At 42.8% G+C, this 19,621-nt stretch overlaps 1 protein-coding gene across 2 annotated transcripts in view; it reads right to left on the minus strand.

Annotated features, from left to right (window-relative positions):
- The window catches only part of UGGT2 (UDP-glucose glycoprotein glucosyltransferase 2), a 670,166-nt gene that overhangs the window by 187,731 nt on the left and 462,814 nt on the right, over positions 1–19,621 (minus strand). For both annotated transcript variants that reach the window (XM_073614383.1, XM_073614382.1), the window contains exons 26-28: positions 15,114–15,193; positions 14,404–14,593; positions 6,156–6,314 (exon numbers count right to left, since the gene is read on the minus strand). In XM_073614383.1, coding sequence (XP_073470484.1) covers positions 6,156–6,314; positions 14,404–14,593; positions 15,114–15,193 — 429 coding nt within the window. The remainder of the gene's footprint in view (positions 1–6,155; positions 6,315–14,403; positions 14,594–15,113; positions 15,194–19,621) is intronic.

Consider the following 19,621-nt stretch of genomic DNA (forward strand, 5'->3'; position numbering starts at 1 on the left):
TGATTGGGGGGGGATCGGGGGGCGATCGGGGGGGGGATCGGGGTGTTTTGTGTGCCTGGCATGTTCTACTGTGTGTGTGTGTGTTGGTGCACTCACATAGATGTCTTCTCTCCTCGGGCCGGAACGGAAAATACCGACCCGAGGGGAGATGACATCACTTCCTTTGCTGCTGTTTAGCATACAGCAGCAAAGGAGTGTTTTCATTGGCCGGCGGCGATCGCGAGGGGGGGGCCACGAACGGATGGTCTCCCCCTCATCACCGATCGCCGCTGGACAAAAGACGACCGCCTCGGGCACCGGGGGGGGGTCCGATCGGACCCCCCACCCGCGGAAGGCAAATCACGTACCCTGTACGTGATTTTGCCTGTCAGTGCCACTTTGCCGACGTACATCGGCGTGAGGCGGTCGTCAAGTGGTTAAACACTTCATCCCAGAAGTGGCAATTGGCAAACTGCAGCCTTGAAAGGGATGGGGAAAAAAGGTGTGTTGGAGTTCAGGACAAGGCTTGAGGGTTAAGCCATTGAGGTCATCTTATGGCAGAATGAAGTACTCATGTTCCAAATTGTATAAATAACTTCCACGTGTAGAGGGGATTAGGAATTGTTCGCCTGAGAGATATAAAAATTAACCCTGCACTGTCTACAGCAGAATCTGCATAAGAGGTGTTGCCTTATGAGTTTATGTGAAATCTCCAGTAATAGCTTTAAAATATTGTAATTAGGAATATACATCATTTAGCTTGTCTCTATGCAGGCCGGAACATATTATCTTCACATATATCTCTGGATAGACCAGACAAGCTGTTGCCTTATATGTTTATGTGAAATCTCCATTAATAGCTGTAAAATATTGTAATTAGGAATATATATCATTTAGCTTGTCTCTATGCAGGCCGGAACATATTATCTTCACATATATCTCTGGATAGACCAGACAAGTTGGGGCCTAGGCTTATCTATACAAACAATGGGATCCAAACCTCATTGTTTTACACATACTCACTTCAAAGGATCGCATGCTGGGATATGCAATGAAGGGAAGTTAACCCGAAATCAATACTTAACTTCTCAGGAACATTCAAGTTAATCTCCTGCTCAGAATAGTCACAAGGATTTGCATTAAAGGGGGCTAACTTATGCAAAGTATAGGGATTGAAGATGCAGCCAGTCCTTAACCAGCAATAGGGAAGCTAACCAGTCAGAGCCACGCTATGCCAACCAATGAGGTATCAGCCTGTAAGGATATACACAGACTAGATGGGAGGGAAACACACTCTTTATGGGAGAGCAGCCATCACAATGGAACCTTGGTGAAAAGGGTAATTATGGGAAAGGTCTGCATTTTACTTGTAACTAACTATGTTTGTAGATTAATGTTTTAAGGTATAAACTCTGTATTCCTTCATGTAATTCTCTTATTTTAACCTAATATTTTCTTCCTTGGTGTAGACTATAGATAGATGGTTGTGTATTAGATAGACTTTCAACTACTTACCAATAAATGTCGTTATTGTGTTAAAGCTTTCACTCTTGGTCAAAGAACTCTCATTTAACCCAAATCATATCTGAGAGATATTAAATCTTAAATATAGTACACGGGTAACAGAGGAATAAAGTCATATAGGAGGCAATTGATCACGCTTATAAGTGTAGCACTAACTCACGGTGGAGCTGCTGGTTTAAGCGGGTCTGTTACTTTCACCTTGCTTCCCTCTGTTTCACCGGCACTGGTCTAGGGGTTCCGTTGAGTTTACTTCTGGACGACACACGCACCAACACTGGAGTACGTTTTCAATGCTTTATTGAACAAAGTTTAGGAAGTAGCAGGAAAGAGGCAGAAAAGGAAACTTTCAGGAGAAACTCAAATATCTTCTTGCAAAATCTTAGCGACAAATGTCCCGGTAGAATTCAGATAATTATATGGAATGCGCTCCCCTCATGGGACACACTCTTTGCTCGTCTGGATAGGCCTCTCTCACCGGTCTAGCAGCCAGTACGCAGCACGAATCAAAAGTCTCTGCCACAGACTAGTTTGGGGGGTAAATCTGCACAATCCTCTGCCACAGGATGTATCAGATTTTCTGCAGTGAACAGTCAGTCACAGTGCCTGAACCTTTAAGCCGAACCAGCAACACTATGCTGTATGGTTACTTCTTTTGGATACGTCCTCCAGCCGAGTCACCAGGCCCCTCTATAGACCAGCACGCTGCGTGATCTCTCCAAGACGGGTCCTCCCCTGGGATCTCCTCGGCTGTCCAGCTTCGTCACACAGGACCGACAGCTCAGGACCATTCCTCGGCTGCGGTGGTAGGCCCCAGACAAGCCTCTGGACCCACCCCTGCGCCGTAGCATCATGGGCCTCCCGATCGGAGGACCACGAGGTAGCTCCTTAACGCATACCTGTCGGCCAGGAGGGCCAGCAGGTGGCTGTAAAACCGACCCTAGAAAATGTCGTCTGTCCCATAAATACCCTCTTCCCAGAATGCAACTCAGAGGACCACCTCCACCGAGCTTGTCTCTGAGACAGAGGAGCATCTATACACTTTGACACGTTGCCTTTCCAAAACTGACCAGTGGTAACAGCGACACCCACCGGTCAGCACGGAAGCACACACAACGTCAGCCAAGCTGGAACAGAGGCGAACTTTTAACCTTCTTAACACACAATTTACTAAATTTACCTATTCTGCAGTAGATTGTAAATCTACCAGCGCTACATAAGAAAATCTCAAGGGATTTTTTTTTATTGAATCAGACAGACAAGGCTGTTGTGCTCAAAAAGGGTATCTAAAGAGACATCAGTGCAATAATTTGTCAGGAAAAAACTTAATTGTGTGGAGGCACAGCCTTTGGGGAGTATGGAAAACACCAGCTGTCAGGTTTTCGATGACAGAATTTAGATGTCTGGAGGCCCATAATGACAAACTCTGAGGGATACTGCTGATTATTCCAGATGTTGAGAACAATGCTGATAATCTAGCACATCATGGATATAGTGAATGGAAGTAGTCATCCAGTTCAGTAAGAAACAAGGAAAATCACAGGAAAAAATAGGACAGGAAGAAAATTAACCTGCAAAATGTTCTCTGTTGTGGGGAAGAACTTCTGTGGCATCATAGCTTTTGATGTAAAGTAGTCTTTACAAGTCTCACTATGGATTAGACAAATGACTGTTAGGGGACACCTCGTGGAATCCTGACTACCAAATTAATTATTCAAATGTTTTTTACCCCATGCAGTATGTAAACCTTTAAAGGACAGAAGTTCTTATATAGTGGTTTGTAAGCCCTGAAATCCTTTCATGAGTATAAAAAGAAGATGAAAATCCAACTGTAATATTAAATGAGAGTGGGATTAAAGAATCTTGTTCTTTTCCAAGTGAGCAGGAATGGAGAAGAACTAGAAAGGTAAGGAGAAGACCGCAATTAAGAACAAATGTACAGTAAAGAAGAGAGAAGATAATTGTGACTTTTGTTTTTAGGTCGAGGTGTATGTCAGAAACTCACCCCATCGCTTCCATAAGAGGGGGGTGACCTACTGGCGTGAGGAAGGTTTTTGAAGCAGCTCCAGCAGGCTTGGAGAGGAAAGGTCGGCCATGACCAAAAAAAAAAAAAAACCAAACACAGTACATGACGATCACATCTGGGTGCACGTGGATGAGAATCGCACCTTAGGAGTTATGTAATGCAGAGTGAGGTGTAATTCTGGGTAGTGGGGTATGAAACCTTTCCCATGAATAGCTGCCTCCATGTATTTATCAAGATACTTGCCAAAGTGAAGCCCACCCTTAAAGTGCATGCACAAAAAGCATCTTTCCCGCACTGAACCATTGTCCAGACTTTAAGCCAGGTTCTCCATGACCCCCACACAAAATATCAGGGTCAAAGGCAAATGTTCCAACTTTGAGTAAAGATTTGGGTGGTCAGTCTCAGGATAAATTCGCTATGAATTTCTCCAACCAAGTTAGACATAGTTTTGGCAACCACTAAGGTGATCGCTGCCAGCTATATGGCTGGTCTTGATAGTGCAAATGAGGTTTTTAAAGGAGTCTATCCACCGAATCTTCAAAAGAAGGGGTACCCTAAATAAGGATAGTAGTGTCACCGTTAAGTGCCGGAATGGCTGGGCCCACCTTGGGGACAGGCCATTTTAGCTAAATTCTGCATCCGCAGGATATAAGGCTTCACAATTATCAGAAGGGGGAAAAAACCTCTCTGAGTCTGGCCAATCATTGTAAGAAGGCTTAACTTGCCTGATCTAGCATGGAAGGACTTTATACAGAAGGTCCTCTTCCTAGTGCAATTTTTGAGTATGTGGGAGCTGTGCATGCACAAAAAGCATCTTTCCCGCACTGAATCATTTGTCCAGACTTTAAGCCAGGTTCTCCATGACCCCCACACAAAATATCAGGGTCAAAGGCAAATGTTCCAACTTTGAGTAAAGATTTGGGTGGTCAGTCTCAGGATAAATTCGCTATGAATTTCTCCAACCAAGTTAGACATAGTTTTGGCAACCACTAAGGTGATAGCTGCCAGCTATATGGCTGGTCTTGATAGTGCAAATGAGGTTTTTAAAGGAGTCTATCCACCGAATCTTCAAAAGAAGGGGTACCCTAAATAAGGATAGTAGTGTCACCGTTAAGTGCCGGAATGGCTGGGCCCACCTTGGGGACAGGCCATTTTAGCTAAATTCTGCATCCGCAGGATATAAGGCTTCACAATTATCAGAAGGGGGAGAAAACCTCTCTGAGTCTGGCCAATCATTGTAAGAAGGCTTAACTTGCCTGATCTAGCATGGAAGGACTTTATACAGAAGGTCCTCTTCCTAGTGCAATTTTTGAGTATGTAGGAGCTGTGCAGTGCTAGGCATTATCTATCCAAATACATGCACTGCCACAGTAACTAGCATATGCTGTGAAGGTAAGGAGATAACTCCTTTAAATAGTGGAGGAGAGAAATCTCGAGGCGCCTCTAGAGGAAAATTCACATCCCCTTTGGTCTGTGTCAAGGCGGGTGCGTCAGGCAGTTCTGTTTGGGCAGAAATAAAATTAGGGGAGGCAAGGCAGAAAAGTGATATGGGTTGAAAGCTCCTCCAATTTCAGAAGTGGCGGTAGCTTCTGGAATCAGTCAGACTTGGTGGCTGTGAATTCAGCCTTAGTGAAACAGGTTGGATGCAGCTTCCCTGTAAGGGAGCTTGCATTATCGGGTTGGAGTGGTGTTGGGGTTAGACTCTGCTCCAGGGCGAAAGAACCACTAGTAGCTTGACGTAAATGTAAAGTTTCCTCTGGGCCTGCGGTGGACTCACATCTGTCTGTTCCTTGCTCCAAAGCACATGTAATCCTCCATTGTCAGTTAAAGCGATGCAGTGCAGAATCGCAAAAAGTGCTCTGGTCAGGAAGGGGGTAAAATCCTCTGAGGCTGAAGTGGTTAATAGGGATGTAGTCTCTACTACAAAGCCATCAAGACATATAATCCAGAAACAGGTATTTTAAGGGGTACAGGGAAACCCTCTTACCTTAATCCACAGCACTGTTCCCATTCAGGGTCCATGCTTTAACCATCACGGTCGGCATACCCTCAGAGGGGTCTTCAGAGTCTGGGTACCATAAGGAGGGACCATGGCCCTGGACTTGTATAGCTTCCTGCAGCTAACTATACTCCTTGCACCAAAAGCCAAGGTCCGCATTGAACACAGGATCTGAGTACTCAAAGCAAACATTACAGGCCAGCCTAAGGACTGCAGGGTCTGAGCATGGTGCCAAAGGTGTTCTCAAGAGTCCCTGATCCTGAAACTGCTAATGCACCATGAAGACAGTAAGTAGTCAGCTTGATAGACGTGTCAGTTGAAAGAGGAAGTTAAATTTGGTGAAAAGATAGAAGGAAACACTTCTCCAAAAGTAGAAGGCATCAATCATCTAAGAACACTTGCAATAAGATTGAGTCTCATGGAGTGGGAGCAGGGTTATAGGGGGACACTAGGGGGTGAACTCAGTAAAGCTTTTGCTAGTGTCCAATCACCGGAAGGTTGCGGCATACAGCCCATGGTCTAGGAATTGATTCCTGTGTTCTGTACTGTATGGTAAAAATAACATTTTATTTTGTTTAAAATTTGGCCTATTGAAATGTACAGGATTTACTGTACACCTAATATACTCACCAAATTAGCCATCACAATAGTGTCCTTCATAACTGGATCATTTTTTATGCCCAGTGTAAACTGGAGTCCTCTTGGGGGTTGTCCAGTAGTCATATCAAAGCAATGTCCTTCCAGTAACAAATATTCTAGCTCGTAGTGTGCTGTCATAATTCCATCCACCTGGAAATATACAAAATCTGTCATGTAACTAGCCAGTTTTCTAGACAATTATTTTTAGCATTGGAAGATAGGCAAGGACTCAATGCCTGAGTCTGCAGGTAGCCCACCTGTTATAATTCAGTAAGGGTTCTCATTTTTGTTCATCATTACACAACAAACAATAAATTTGGTGGGATACAAAAAAACTTACTGTACATTTGGTGCATATTCAGACGAAAAATAGGTTTTGGGGCAAGTTAAATCCAACAGCCCTGCCAAAAACATGCTACAATTTCTTTTAGAAAATGATGTTGACTGTATTTAGCAATAAGCGCTACACCGCCATCAGTGTGTATCCTTTCTTATTTTATCTGGGTTTTTCATCCTTCAAAAATGAGACCCGTGTTTGGTCATTAGTGCTCTCTGATAGACCTTGACGCGGTTCTTGCTGTACCTTAACTCTATCAATCTGTCTCCTGTGCCAACAGCAAAGGTTCTTATATTTGGTAATGTTCTGTTTAACCCAAAGGAAAGGATTTATCAGTAAGTCTTGTGATTCTCACAAATCGTCCCCACTGCACACCCAGGCAAGTGACAACCTGATTTCCTGGTTTCACCTCTCTACCTTCAGTCTGCTCATAGGACAATGAACAAACAATTGATTAAATGGGCTGTAGAGTTGAAACAAGAAAATAGTGGGATTACTTTCTTGGCTATGTTGTATGATAGAAAAATGTTAAATACTTGCCTTCCGCCATATAGCAAAATGATGGCGGCAAAGTGGTTTCAATATCCTGACCAGACATCATATGACGTCCAGCAGGATATGAAGCCGCTGCGCGCGGCGATCGTTGTTGCGGTGTTTCAGTCTGACACACCACAACTCCGATCTAGGTAAAGAGTCTCTGACAGAGACTCTTTACCACGTGATCAGCAGTGTCCAATCACAGTGTAAAAAGGAAAAGCCGGTGATTGGCTTTTCCTCACTCACTTCCGTCAGATGCGAGTAGAGGAGAGCTGATCGGCTGCTCCTCTGACAGGGGGGGTCTGTTCTGATCGATTATCAGCACAGCCCCCCTGATGATGCCCACACTGGACCACCAGGGTCGCCACCAGGACCACCAGGGATGCCACCACTAGTCACCACCAGGTATGCCACCCTAGACCACCAGGGATGCCAATCAGTGGCCACAATGGATGCCAATCAGTGCCCACAATGGGCATCACTGATTGGCAGGCATTATTGTTTGGCACTGATTGGCATCCATCAGTACCATTTATTAGTGTACAGTGCCACTTTTCAGTGCCCATCCGTGCCACCTATCAGTGCCCATCCATGCCACCTATCAGTGCCCATCTGTGCCGCCTATCAGTGCCCATCAGTGCTGCTTATCAGTGCCCCATCAGTGCTGCATATTAGTGTCCATCATCAGTGCCACCTCATCAGTGCCGCCTTATCAGTGCCCGTCAGTGAAGGAGAAAACGTACTTATTTACAAAGTTTTGCAACAAAAGCAAAAAAAAATATTTTTTTTTTCAAAATTTTCGGTCTTTTTTTTATTTGTTTAGCAAAAAATAAAAATCCCAGATGTGATCAAATACCACCAAAAGAAAGCTCTATTTGTGGGAACAAATGATAAAAATTTAGTTTGGGTACAGTGTAGCATGACTGCACAATTGTCATTCAAAGTGTGACAGCGCTGAAAGCTGAAAATTGGTCTGGGCAGGAAGGTGTATAAGTGCCCAGTATTAAAGTGGTTAATAACAAGGCTGGGAATATATGAATTTAAACTTTTTTGGCAATTTAAACAGTTTACATGTACTGTATGTATTTCAACTGTAAATTCATCTGGGGTAACTTTTTTAAATGGAACACCTATTACGTATATGTAAGTTAACCACTTGCCGACCACCTAACGTAGATATACTGCGGCAGAATGGCACGGGTAGGCAAAATCACGTACCTGGTACATGATCTGCCTCCCGCGGGCTGGGGGCACATCGCTAGGGGAGCGATCCGTGCTGAGGGGGAGGCCACTCATTCGTGGCCACCCCCTCGCGATCACTCCCCACGAATGAGATTCTTCCTCTGCTGCTGTATAGTAAACAGCGGCAGAGGAAGTGATGTCATCACTCCTCGGCTCGGTATTTTCCGTTCCGGCGCCGAGGAGAGAAGACATCTGAGCGAGTTGCACAACACACCAGGCACACATTACACCCCCCAATCACCCCCCCAATTACATCCCCCCCCCCCCCGTCACAGTGACACCAAGCAGGTTTTTTTTTCTGATTACTGCATTGGTGTCAGTTTGTGACAGTTAGTGTGGTAGGGCAGTTAGTGTTCGCCCCCTTTAGGTCTAGGGTACCCCCTAACCCCCCTAATAAAGTTTTAACCCCTTGATCACCCCCTGTCACCAGTGTCACTAAGCGATCATTTTTCTGATCGATGTATTAGTGTCACTGGTGACGCTAGTTAGGGAGGTAAATATTTAGGTTCGCCGTCAGCGTTTTATAGCGTCAGGGACCCCCATATACTACCTGCTAAAGGTTTTAACCCCCTGATTGCCCCCTAGTTAACCCTTTCACCAGCGATCACCGTATAAGTGTTACGGGTGACGCTGGTTAGCTAGTTTGTTTTTTGTAGTTTATTACAGTTTATTACAGTTTTAGGGCACCCGCCGTTTATTACCCTATAAAGGATTAACCCCCTAATTGCCCGGCGGTGATATAAATTACATTTTTAGGGTCAGATAAGGTCTGCGTCGCCCCAGGCACCTGTTACGGGTGACGCTGATTAGTTAATTTTTTATAGTGTCAGGGCACCCGCCGTTTATTACCTAATAAAGGTTTAGTCCCCTAATTGCCCAGCGGTGATATAACTTAGGTTTTTGGGTCAGATAGGGTCTGCGTCGCCCCAGGCAGCATCAGGTTAGTGCCAGTACCGCTAACACCCACGCACGCAGTATACACCTCCCTTAGTGGTATAGTATCTGAACGGATCAATATCTGATCCAATCAGATCTATACTAGCAACCCCAGCAGTTAGGGTTCCCAAAAATGCAGTGTTAGCGGGATCAGCCCAGATACCTGCTAGCACCTGCGTTTTGCCCCTCCGCCCAGCCCAGCCCACCCAAGTGCAATATAGATTGATCACTGTCAGTTACAAAACACTAAACGCATAACTGCAGCATTCGCAGAGTCAGGCCTGATACCTGCGATCGCTAACAGTTTTTTTGGTAGCGTTTTGGTGAACTGGCAAGCACCAGCCCCAGGCAGCGTCAGGTTAGTGCCAGTAGCGCTAACACCCACGCACGCACCGTACACCTCCCTTAGTGGTATAGTATCTGAACGGATCAATATCTGATCCGATCAGATCTATACTAGCGTCCCCAGGGTTCCCAAAAACGCAGTGTTAGCGGGATCAGCCCAGATACCAGCTAGCACCTGCGTTTTACCCCTCCGCCCAGCCCAGCCCAGCCAAGTGCAGTATCGATCAATCACTGTCACAAAACACTAAACGCATAACTGCATCGTTCGCAGAGTCAGGCCTGATCCCTGTGATCGCTAACAGTTTCTTTGGTAGCGTTTTGGTGAACTGGCAAGCACCAGCAGCCTAGTACACCCCGATCGTAATCAAACCAGCACTGCAGTAACACTTGGTGACGTGGCAAGTCCCATAAGTGCAGTTCAGGCTGGTGAGGTGGCAAGCACAAGTAGTGTCCCGCTACCACCAAGAAGAAGACAAACACAGGCCCGTCGTGCCCATATTCCCCTACCTGCTGCATTCACCAATCCTAATTGGGAACCCACCACTTCTGCAGCACCCGTACTTCCCCCATTCACATCCCCAACCAAATGCAGTCGGCTGCATGAGAAGCATTTTCTTTATGTCCTTCCGAGTACCCCTACCCAACGAACCCCCCCAAAAAAGATGTAGTGTCTGAAGCAAGCGCGGATATAGGCGTGACACCCGCTATTATTGTCCCTTCTGTCCTGACAATCCTGGTCTTTGCATTGGTGAATGTTTTGAACGCTACCATTCACTAGTTGAGTATTAGCGTAGGGTACAGCATTGCACAGACTAGGTACACTTTCACAGGGTCTCCCAAGATGCCATCGCATTTTGAGAGACCCGAACCTGGAACCGGTTACAGTTATAAAAGTTACAGTTACAAAAAAAAGTGTAAAAAAAAAAAAAAAAAAAAAAAACAACACAAAAAAATATATAAAATAAAAAAAAATAAAAAATAGTTGTCGTTTTATTGTTCTCTCTCTCTCTATTGTTCTGCTCTTTTTTACTTTATTCTATTCTGCAATGTTTTATTATGTTTTATCATGTTTGCTTTTCAGGTATGCAATTTTTTATACTTTACCGTTTACTGTGTTTTATTGTTAACCATTTTTTTGTCTTTAGGTATGCCATTCAGCTGCAGCGCGGATTTATTTATCTTGACAGCAACAGCGTTTGCTCCCACGATATATAAAGCCATGACTCCAGCGGAGGCAATATATGCCGAAGCATGGGGGCAGCAGGGGCGGAGGAGCGATTTGCTCCTAACTTTTGGGGCAGATGCCCCCATGCTTCGGCATATATAAATGGTGCATGTATGCCCATCATTAGAAGTGGGTGGATGAAGGGAGGTATTCTAATGGTGGGCATACCCACCAATCAATCTCTTTTTTTCGTTCAGCCCACAGGCTGCATGAAAAAAAAAAGATTACAATATATGCCCAACAAGGACCAGCAACGTTCTGGTATGTTGCTGGACTTTGAGTGGTTATACCAGAATGATGCCTGCAGGTTTAGGTATCACCTTGGTATCATTCTTTTCAGCCAGTGGTCGGCTTTCATGTAAAAGCAATCCTAGCAGCTAATTAGCCTCTAGACTGCTTTTACAAGCAGTGGGAGGGAATGTCCCCCCCTCCCACCGTCTTCCATGTTTTTCTCTAGCTCTCCTGTCCCAATAGGGAACCTGAGAATGCAGCCGGTGATTCCGCCAGCTGACCATAGAGCTGTTCAGAGACCAGAATGGCTCCAATCATCTCTATGGCCTAAGAAACCGGAAGCTACGAGCATTTTATGACTTTGATTTCGCCGGATGTAAACAGCGCCATTGGGAAATTGGGAAAGCATTTTATCACACCGATCTTGGTGTGGTCAGATGCTTTGAGGGCAGAGGAGAGATCTAGGGTCTAATAGACCCCATTTTTTTCAAAAAAGAGTACCTGTCACTAACTATTGTTATCATAGGGGATATTTACATTCCCTGACATTCCCTGACATAACGATATAAATGATAAAAAAAAAATGAAAAGGAACAGTTTAAAAAAAAGATAAAAAAAGCAAAAAAAAAAAAAGAAAAGCACCCCTGTCCCCTCCCTGCTCTCGCGCAAAGGCGAACGCAAGCGTTGGTCTGGCGTCAAATGTAAACAGCAATTGCACCATGCATGTGAGGTATCACCGCAAGATCGAGGGCAGATCGAGGGCAGTAATTTTAGCAGTAGACCTCCTCTGTAAATCTAAAGTGGTAACCTGTAAAGGCTTTTAAAGGCTTTTAAAAATGTATGTAGTTTGTCGTCACTGCACGTTTGTGCGCAATTTTAAAGTATGTCATGTTTGGTATCCATGTACTCGGCCTAAGATCATCTTTTTTATTACATCAAAAATTTGGGCAATATAGTGTGTTTTAGTGCATTAAAATTGGAAAAAGTGTGTTTTTTCCTAAAAAAATGCATTTGAAAAATCGCTGGGCAACTACTGTGTGAAAAAAAAATGACACACCCACCAATTTAATCTGTAGGGCCTTTGCTTTAAAAATATATATATATAATGTTTGGGGGTTCAAAGTAATTTTCTTACAAAAAAAAAAATGTTTTCATGTAAACAAATAGTGTCAGAAAGGGCTTTGTCTTCAAGTGGTTAGAAGAGTGGGTGATGTGTGACATAAGCTTCTAAATGTTGTACATAAAATGCCAGGACAGTTCAAACCCCCCCCCAAATGACCCCATTTTGCTATTTGCTGGGAGGCATGTCGAGTCCATGGAATATTTAATATTGTGACACAAGTTGTGGGAAAAAGACAAATTTTTTTTTTTTTTGCACAAAGTTGTCACTAAATGATATATTGCTCAAACATGCCATGGAAATATGTGAAATTACACCCCAAAATACATTCTGTTGCTTCTCCTGAGTATGGGGATACCACATATATGGTACCTTTTGGGAGCCTAGCTGCATACGGGACCCAAAAACCAAGCACCGCCTTCAGGGTTTCTAAGGGTGTAAATTTTTTATTTCACTCCTCACTGCCTATCACAGTTTCGGAGGCCATGGAATGCCCAGATGGCACAACACCCCCCCCCCCCCAAATGACCCCATTTTGGAAAGTAGACACCCCAAGCTATTTGCGGAGAGGTATGGTGAGTATTTTGCAGACCTCGCTTTTTGTCACAAAGTTTTGAAAATTGAAAAAAGAAAAAAAATAATAAATTTTTCTTTTCTTTCTTCATTTTCAAAAACAAATGAGAGTTGCAAAATACTCACCATGCCTCTCAGCAAATAGCTTGGGGTGTCTACTTTCCAAAATGGGGTCATTTGGGGGGGGGGGGGTTTGTGCCATCTTGGCATTTCATGGCCTTGGAAACTGTGATAGGTAGTGAGGAGTGAAAACAAAAATGTACGCCCTTAGAAATCCTGAAGGCGGTGCTTGGTTTTCGGGGCCCCGTACGCGGGTAGGCTCCCAAAAAGTCCCACACATGTGGCATCCCCATACTCAGGAGAAGCAGCAGAATGTTTTTTGGGGTGCAATTCCACATATGCCCATTGCCTGTGTGAGCAATATATCATTTAGTGACAACTTTGTGCAAAAAAAAAAAAAAAAAAAAAAGTTTGTCATTTTCCTGCAACTTGTGGCTAAATATAAAATATTCCATGGACTCAACATGCCTCTCAGCAAATAGCTTGGGGTGTCTACTTTCCAAAATGGGGTCAGTTGGGGGGGGGGTTGTACTGCTCTGCCATTTTAGCACCTCAAGAAATGAGATAGGCAGTCATAAACTAAAAGCTGTGTAAATTCCAGAAAATGTACCCTAGTTTATAGATGCTATAACTTTTGCGCAAACCAATAAATATACGCTTATTGACATTTTTTTACCAAAGACATGTGGCTGAATACATTTTGGACTAAATGTATGACTAAAATTGAGTTTATTGTATTTTTTTTTATAACAAAAAGTAGAAAATATCATTTTTTTTTCAAAATTTTCGGTCTTTTTCCGTTTATAGTGCAAAAAAAAAAAAAAAAAAAAAACTGCAGAGGTGATCAAATACCATCAAAAGAAAGCTCTATTTGTGGGAACAAAAGGACGCAAATTTCATTTGGGTGCAGCATTGCATGACCGCGCAATTAGCAGTTAAAGCGACGCAGTGCCAAATTGTAAAAAGTGCTCTGGTCAGGAAGGGGGTAAATCCTTCCGGGGCTGAGGTGGTTAAGTGGAACTTTAGTGAAAAATTTTAAAATGAGTGGACAGGCAGAAATCTGAATGCAGAAAAGGCATGCTTTTAAAAGAATTTAAAGAATTTTAAAATTGTTGGTTTATTTTAAAATAATGATGAAATATGAGCTCCCTGCAATGTTAACCTCCACAATCCTTTGCACATCAGAAAGCAGTCTGAAAGGTTTTATTCTATGGAGAAATCACTATCTACTGAATTTTCAGGCACTGGGGGTGGCTGACATGGTGGTGTTTAGGCAGCTTTCAGGAGGAGAACAGTATAATATTTATAGTTTAAGATGCTACAACCGAAGAAAGCTGCAAAGCTACAGCAGGCAATGGTAGCATCACTCTGTTGGCCAAGCAATGTGCCAGGGGTATGAGTTACAAAAGCAGTTGAAAAGATTTACACATATTTAGGCACAAAATAGTTCACATACATGAATTTTAACCATGTATTTAGCCGTTTGGCTGGAATGAGTCTACATGTTTTATGAACAATACTAAGTAACAAGTGGTTGTACAGTTATGCAATGAGTAACAAAGTGACTGGGCACAAGAGGAAATGGTCATTTCACAAATCACCATTACTGGAACAACGAAACATGGGCACTTACATCTTGTAGATGGATATTATCCAGATCACAGGAACTGTGTACAACTTCTACAAGCCAGCTCTCTGGGGTAATCATGTTCAGAGTTAACAGAGGTGACTCAGGCATATCTAAGAATTTTGCTGAAGGACCCGAAGAGAGGCTGTTGTTGCTTAAAAATGTTAGTTCTGGCTCAAGCACAAGTCGATAGAAACTAAAAGAGGAAAACATAAAAAATAAAGTTACAAAGAAGAAAATGAGCAGCCACAAAACCCGTCAGTTAGAAAGAAACCTAACTTATTTCTCCAAGTGTTCATGTTCACTATGAGGTTTATTTACTAAAGCTGGAGAGTGCAAAATCAGGCTCACTTTCACAAAGAAACCAATCAGTTTCCAGGTTTTATTGCCAAAGCTTAATTGAACAAGCTGAGGTTAAAAGCTGATTGGCTACCATGCACAGCTGCACCAGATTCTGGGTGCTCCAGTTTTAGTAAATCTACCCCTATGCATTGCAATTACTATATGCACACAATACATTTACAGACAAGTACTGGATTTTCACAAGTACCAATAAATCTGACCAGGTAATGCCCCTGATTGTTTTGTCATCCCTAGATCTATGAAAAATCTCTGGGATTTGGAGAACTGTTATGTCATTACAAGCATAGCATAATGGAACAAATAAAATGGCCCATATACATGTTCCTTTTCTACAAAATACAAATTTTTCCTACCTTTTCAAGGGCATTTCTGAAAGTTTTGCTTTGCAATTCAAGAACATGGTCAGCTTCATATTCAATATTCGAGAAAGCACCTAAAAAGCACAAATAACACTTGCATATTGTAACTAACAGACAAACACGGTCAGATAAAATGTTCACTACTTTAGTATTCTAGCACTGGTGTTCTGGGTTTAGTTTTTTGCAGTGGCATTATCTGTTTGAAGTTTGTGTACTCCACCAGAGGATATTACACAAGATGCAGATTCAGCCTTTGACCTCATGTCACTATTGTTACTATAGCGATGTGAGGTCAGGGGGAAACCAGTGGGAGCTGTAGAGGGCACAGAAATTGACATGCCTGGAAGTGCTGGTTTACTAGTAAACTTTGGGGAACCCGTTCTCTGAAACTGAGCAGCCTTAAGTAGTAGGGGCAGCAGGAAAGATAAGTACAGCTCAAAAGTTTGCATACCCTGGCAGAAATCATGACATTTTGGCATTGATACTCAAATTATGACTGATCATGCCCAAAAAAACTGTCTTTTATTTAAGGATAGTGATCATATCAAGGGCTGATCAAGACCTCCTGCTCTCTAGCTCCCTCGTCACCTCCTCCCATGCTCGCCTCCAGGACTTTTCCAAAGCCTCTCCAATCCTATGGAATGCCCTACTCCAATCTGTCCGCTTATCTCCTACTTTATTAGCTTTTACACGATCCCTGAAAACCCTTCTCTTCAGAGAAGCCTACCCTACCCACACCTAACAACTGTATTTTCATTTTCTCCATTAGCTCATCCCCCACAGTTATTACCTTTTGTTTCCAATTCTCTTCTAGATTGTAAGCTCTAACGAGCAGGGCCCTCTGATCGCTCCTGTATTGATTTGTATTGTAAGTGTACGGTCTGCCCTCATGTTGTAAAGCGCTGCACAAACTGTTGGCGCTATATAAATCCCGTATAATAATAATATGATGAATAATAATAATAATATGAATAATCATATGAAGCAATTTATTATCACATAGTTGTTTGGTTCCTTTTTAAATCATGATAACAGAAATCACCCAAATAGCCCTGATCAAATGTTTACATACCCTGGAATGTTTGGCCTTGGTATAGACACACAAGATGCCACACACACACAGGTTAAAATAGCAATTAAAAGGTTAATTAACCACTTCACGCAAAATCACATACCTGTAGGTAATTTGCTTGAAGTGGGTGATGCGGTCGGCTATCTCATGATAACAAGCGATGCAGCTAATGAGCCGTTCGGCCATTATCATAAGGAGTGGGAGGGACGTCCCCCCCTCCCGCCACCTTCCGCCACTCTGCCCCGGTTTCCTGTCCCACCGGCACATCCGCCGGCTGTTTGGAGTCGGTGAATGAAGACAGAAACGGCTTGGATCGGGTCTCCTATGTAAAACACGGAAGCAACGTCACTTCTGGTTTTCTCGGCTGCTAATGGCGCTGATTTAAAAAAAAATGACAGTATTCCAAAATGCCCAGTTTGGCGTTTTGAATACTTTGAAGTGCAAAGGAGAGATTTGGGGTATTTTAGACCCCGATCCCTCCATAAAGAATATCTGTCATTGCCTATTACTGTCATTTTTTTTTTTTTTAAAGGGACAGTGTTCAATAAAAAAAAAAAAAAAAAAAAAAAGAGTAAAGCCGGGCTGCTCTGAAAAAAAGACGATGTGGTTGTTTCAAGGAGCACGATATGATGATACTTGAACAAAAATGAGCTGCATGGTCGAGTTGCCAGAAAGAAACCTTTACTGTGTCAATGCCACAAAAAAGCCTGGTTACAATATGCCGGACAACACCTTAACTCAACTCACAGCTTCTGCCACACTGTAATCTGGAGTGACAAGACCAAAATAGAGCTTTATGGTCACAACCATAAGTGCTATGTTTGGAGAGGGGTCAACAAAGCCTATAGCGACAAGAATATCATCCTCACTGTGAAGCATGGTGGTGGCTCACTGATTTTTTTGGGGGTGTGCAAGCTCTAAATGCACAGGGAATCTTGTGAAAATTGATGGCAAGATGAATACAGCATGTTATCAGAAAATACTGCCAGACAATTTGCATTCTTCTGCGGAAAAGCTACACGTGGCTTATACAGATAAAGGGGAGAGGGGTTGGACTTTGCGTGAGGCACATACTGTGTACTATATGCCTCCTTCCCTGATTCAATTGAACATAGAAGGGCAGTTGGCCTTAGCGGCCCCTTCCATTACAGTAGTACATACCTCTCAACTCCAGTTCCATGTAAGCCATTTAGCCTCAACATCTTTTTTGTTTCTCTTTCTTTTGATGTTGGAGTTTCAATTAGAGTTTACTGGTTTTTATATTTCTTGCAGAATAGTGGATGCACCCGCTCCTGATGAAGTGTTTTAGTAATACAAAACGCATTAACAGGATGCGCCATGTTTTTATTCAATCAAAATGATTACTGCATGTACTTTATAATCTCTGTTATTTCACTAATCCTCATACGGAGTATTTACTCCATATACGGGTTACTGGAATGTGCTGCTATTTCGTTTTTAAAATGTCTATATGTATATGAACTATTTGGAATATGTAAATATATCCTTATCTTCATGTATTCGCGAACTGTACTTTATTCATCTGTGTATATTTATTCCATGGCTTCCATGGCTGCAAGACCTGGAAAAATTTTGCCAAGACGAATGGGCAGCTATACCACCTGCAAGTATTTGGGGCCTCAGACAACTATTACAAAACACTGTACGCAGTCATTGATGCTAAACGGGGCAATACACAGTATTAAGAACTAAGGGTATGCAGATTTTTGAACAGGGGTCATTTAGTTTGTTTACTTGTTGCCACGCTTTGTTTTATGATTGTATCATTTTGTTATGACCTACATATAAATAAGAATCCCATAGGAAATACAAGAAATGTGTTTTGCCTACTTACTAATGTCTTATTAAAAATGGCACACACCAGTTATTACCAATTCTCCAAGGATATGCAAACTTTTGAGCACAACCGTGTGTACCTTTTTTTGTATTTATAGGTATAGTTTTGGAGTAAGAAATATTATAATGCAATAGGGTCATTTAAAGTGAAGCTTGATAACTACACTAAGTGGGTGATTATAATTTTTTACTTTGAATATGTTCTAGCCAAAAGTTTTGTTTTTTTAAATTTGCCTCGCACATATTTGGGTATTCAAAGTAAAAACAGGGTTACCTTTTTTTTGAAAATGCACTTTATGAGGAGAACAGGGTTTAATCATTTAGTAAATTAACCCAGATGTTTTCTTCATACATAATTTTTATACTTCTTGGTTTTCTTTTTCTTAAACCAAATAGGGAGTATAGAGAAAGAAGAAATAAGATCATGGTAATTATAGAGAAAGAAGAAATAAGATCATGGTAATAGTTAATGATTTCATCTACGTACTTGCTCACCATTCTTTGGACATCATCAGTTCATAAATAAAACCATACCAAAGATGGCAGCTCCCATATTTAAATGGACAACACGCTTTTGCTTGACTAGGACTGTTGCACAAGGCAGTAAAGAACAACGTATGGGTGTACAATGTAAAATAAGTTTCCCGGGGGCACGACTTCTGCATGGTGCTGAACGGTCACATCTAGGCTGAGCTCTGGCCGAGAATACTTCCTATCACTGCCCTAATATGCTGACCCGCACTTCCAGCTCCTGGCCCACGGTGGGTAAACTCTCGGGGAGACACCTGATCACTAAGCTGCCGCCTTCTGGCTCCATTAAGCAGTTCCTGCCGCAGAACGATCAGATTCCTGTGAGCCGCTGGCACAGGCCCGATCCCTAAAGGCTGAGTAGATCCGCCTCCCCACATGCCAATTCCATGCACCAGAGCTTCCCAGCTTCTTCCTTCGGACTGGATTGTCAGGAAGACCGCTGTCCTGAAATGACATCCCTACCCAGAGATCTAAATAGGGAACTTGCGGGTATGTTCCAAAGCCTGGAAAAATAGATCAAGGAGGATGTCGGCTGTCCGCTCTGATCTTTCTCACTTGCTGATCAGGATTCAAGACTGAAAAAATGGCAGGATGCTAATGAGGAAGCCATTAAAGTGTTACTAAACCCACAACAGTAAAATCAGTCTGTATATGCAGTAAAGCATGCTTGCTATATTCGCTGTGGAACCTAAGGGGTTAATCCTCCGCATTGTGTAAAAGAAAAAACAAGTTTAACCCTATCTTCTCTGATCCTCCTCTTCTTCCACTGTCCCCAATCCATCTCCTGATAGAACAGAGCCCCAGGAGGCACTCTGCGCATGCACAGTTTGGTGTGCATTTCTAGAAAGTTGTTTTTTTTTTTTTTTTTTGGAAGGGTGCGTGTGATCAGCACTGTCTAGACAGAGGGTCAGGGGTCATGCAGCCTCATAGGACAGTCAGGGGTGTATGAAAACTCCTCCTGCAGCTTTACCCTGTGCTCGGCCTGACACTGATAGAAGTCACAAAACAGTTATATACTGCTGATGAGAAAAGGTATTTAGCA

The sequence above is a fragment of the Aquarana catesbeiana genome, linkage group LG02 (genome assembly GCF_042186555.1).
Source record: "Aquarana catesbeiana isolate 2022-GZ linkage group LG02, ASM4218655v1, whole genome shotgun sequence".
Taxonomy (NCBI): Eukaryota; Metazoa; Chordata; class Amphibia; order Anura; family Ranidae; genus Aquarana; species Aquarana catesbeiana.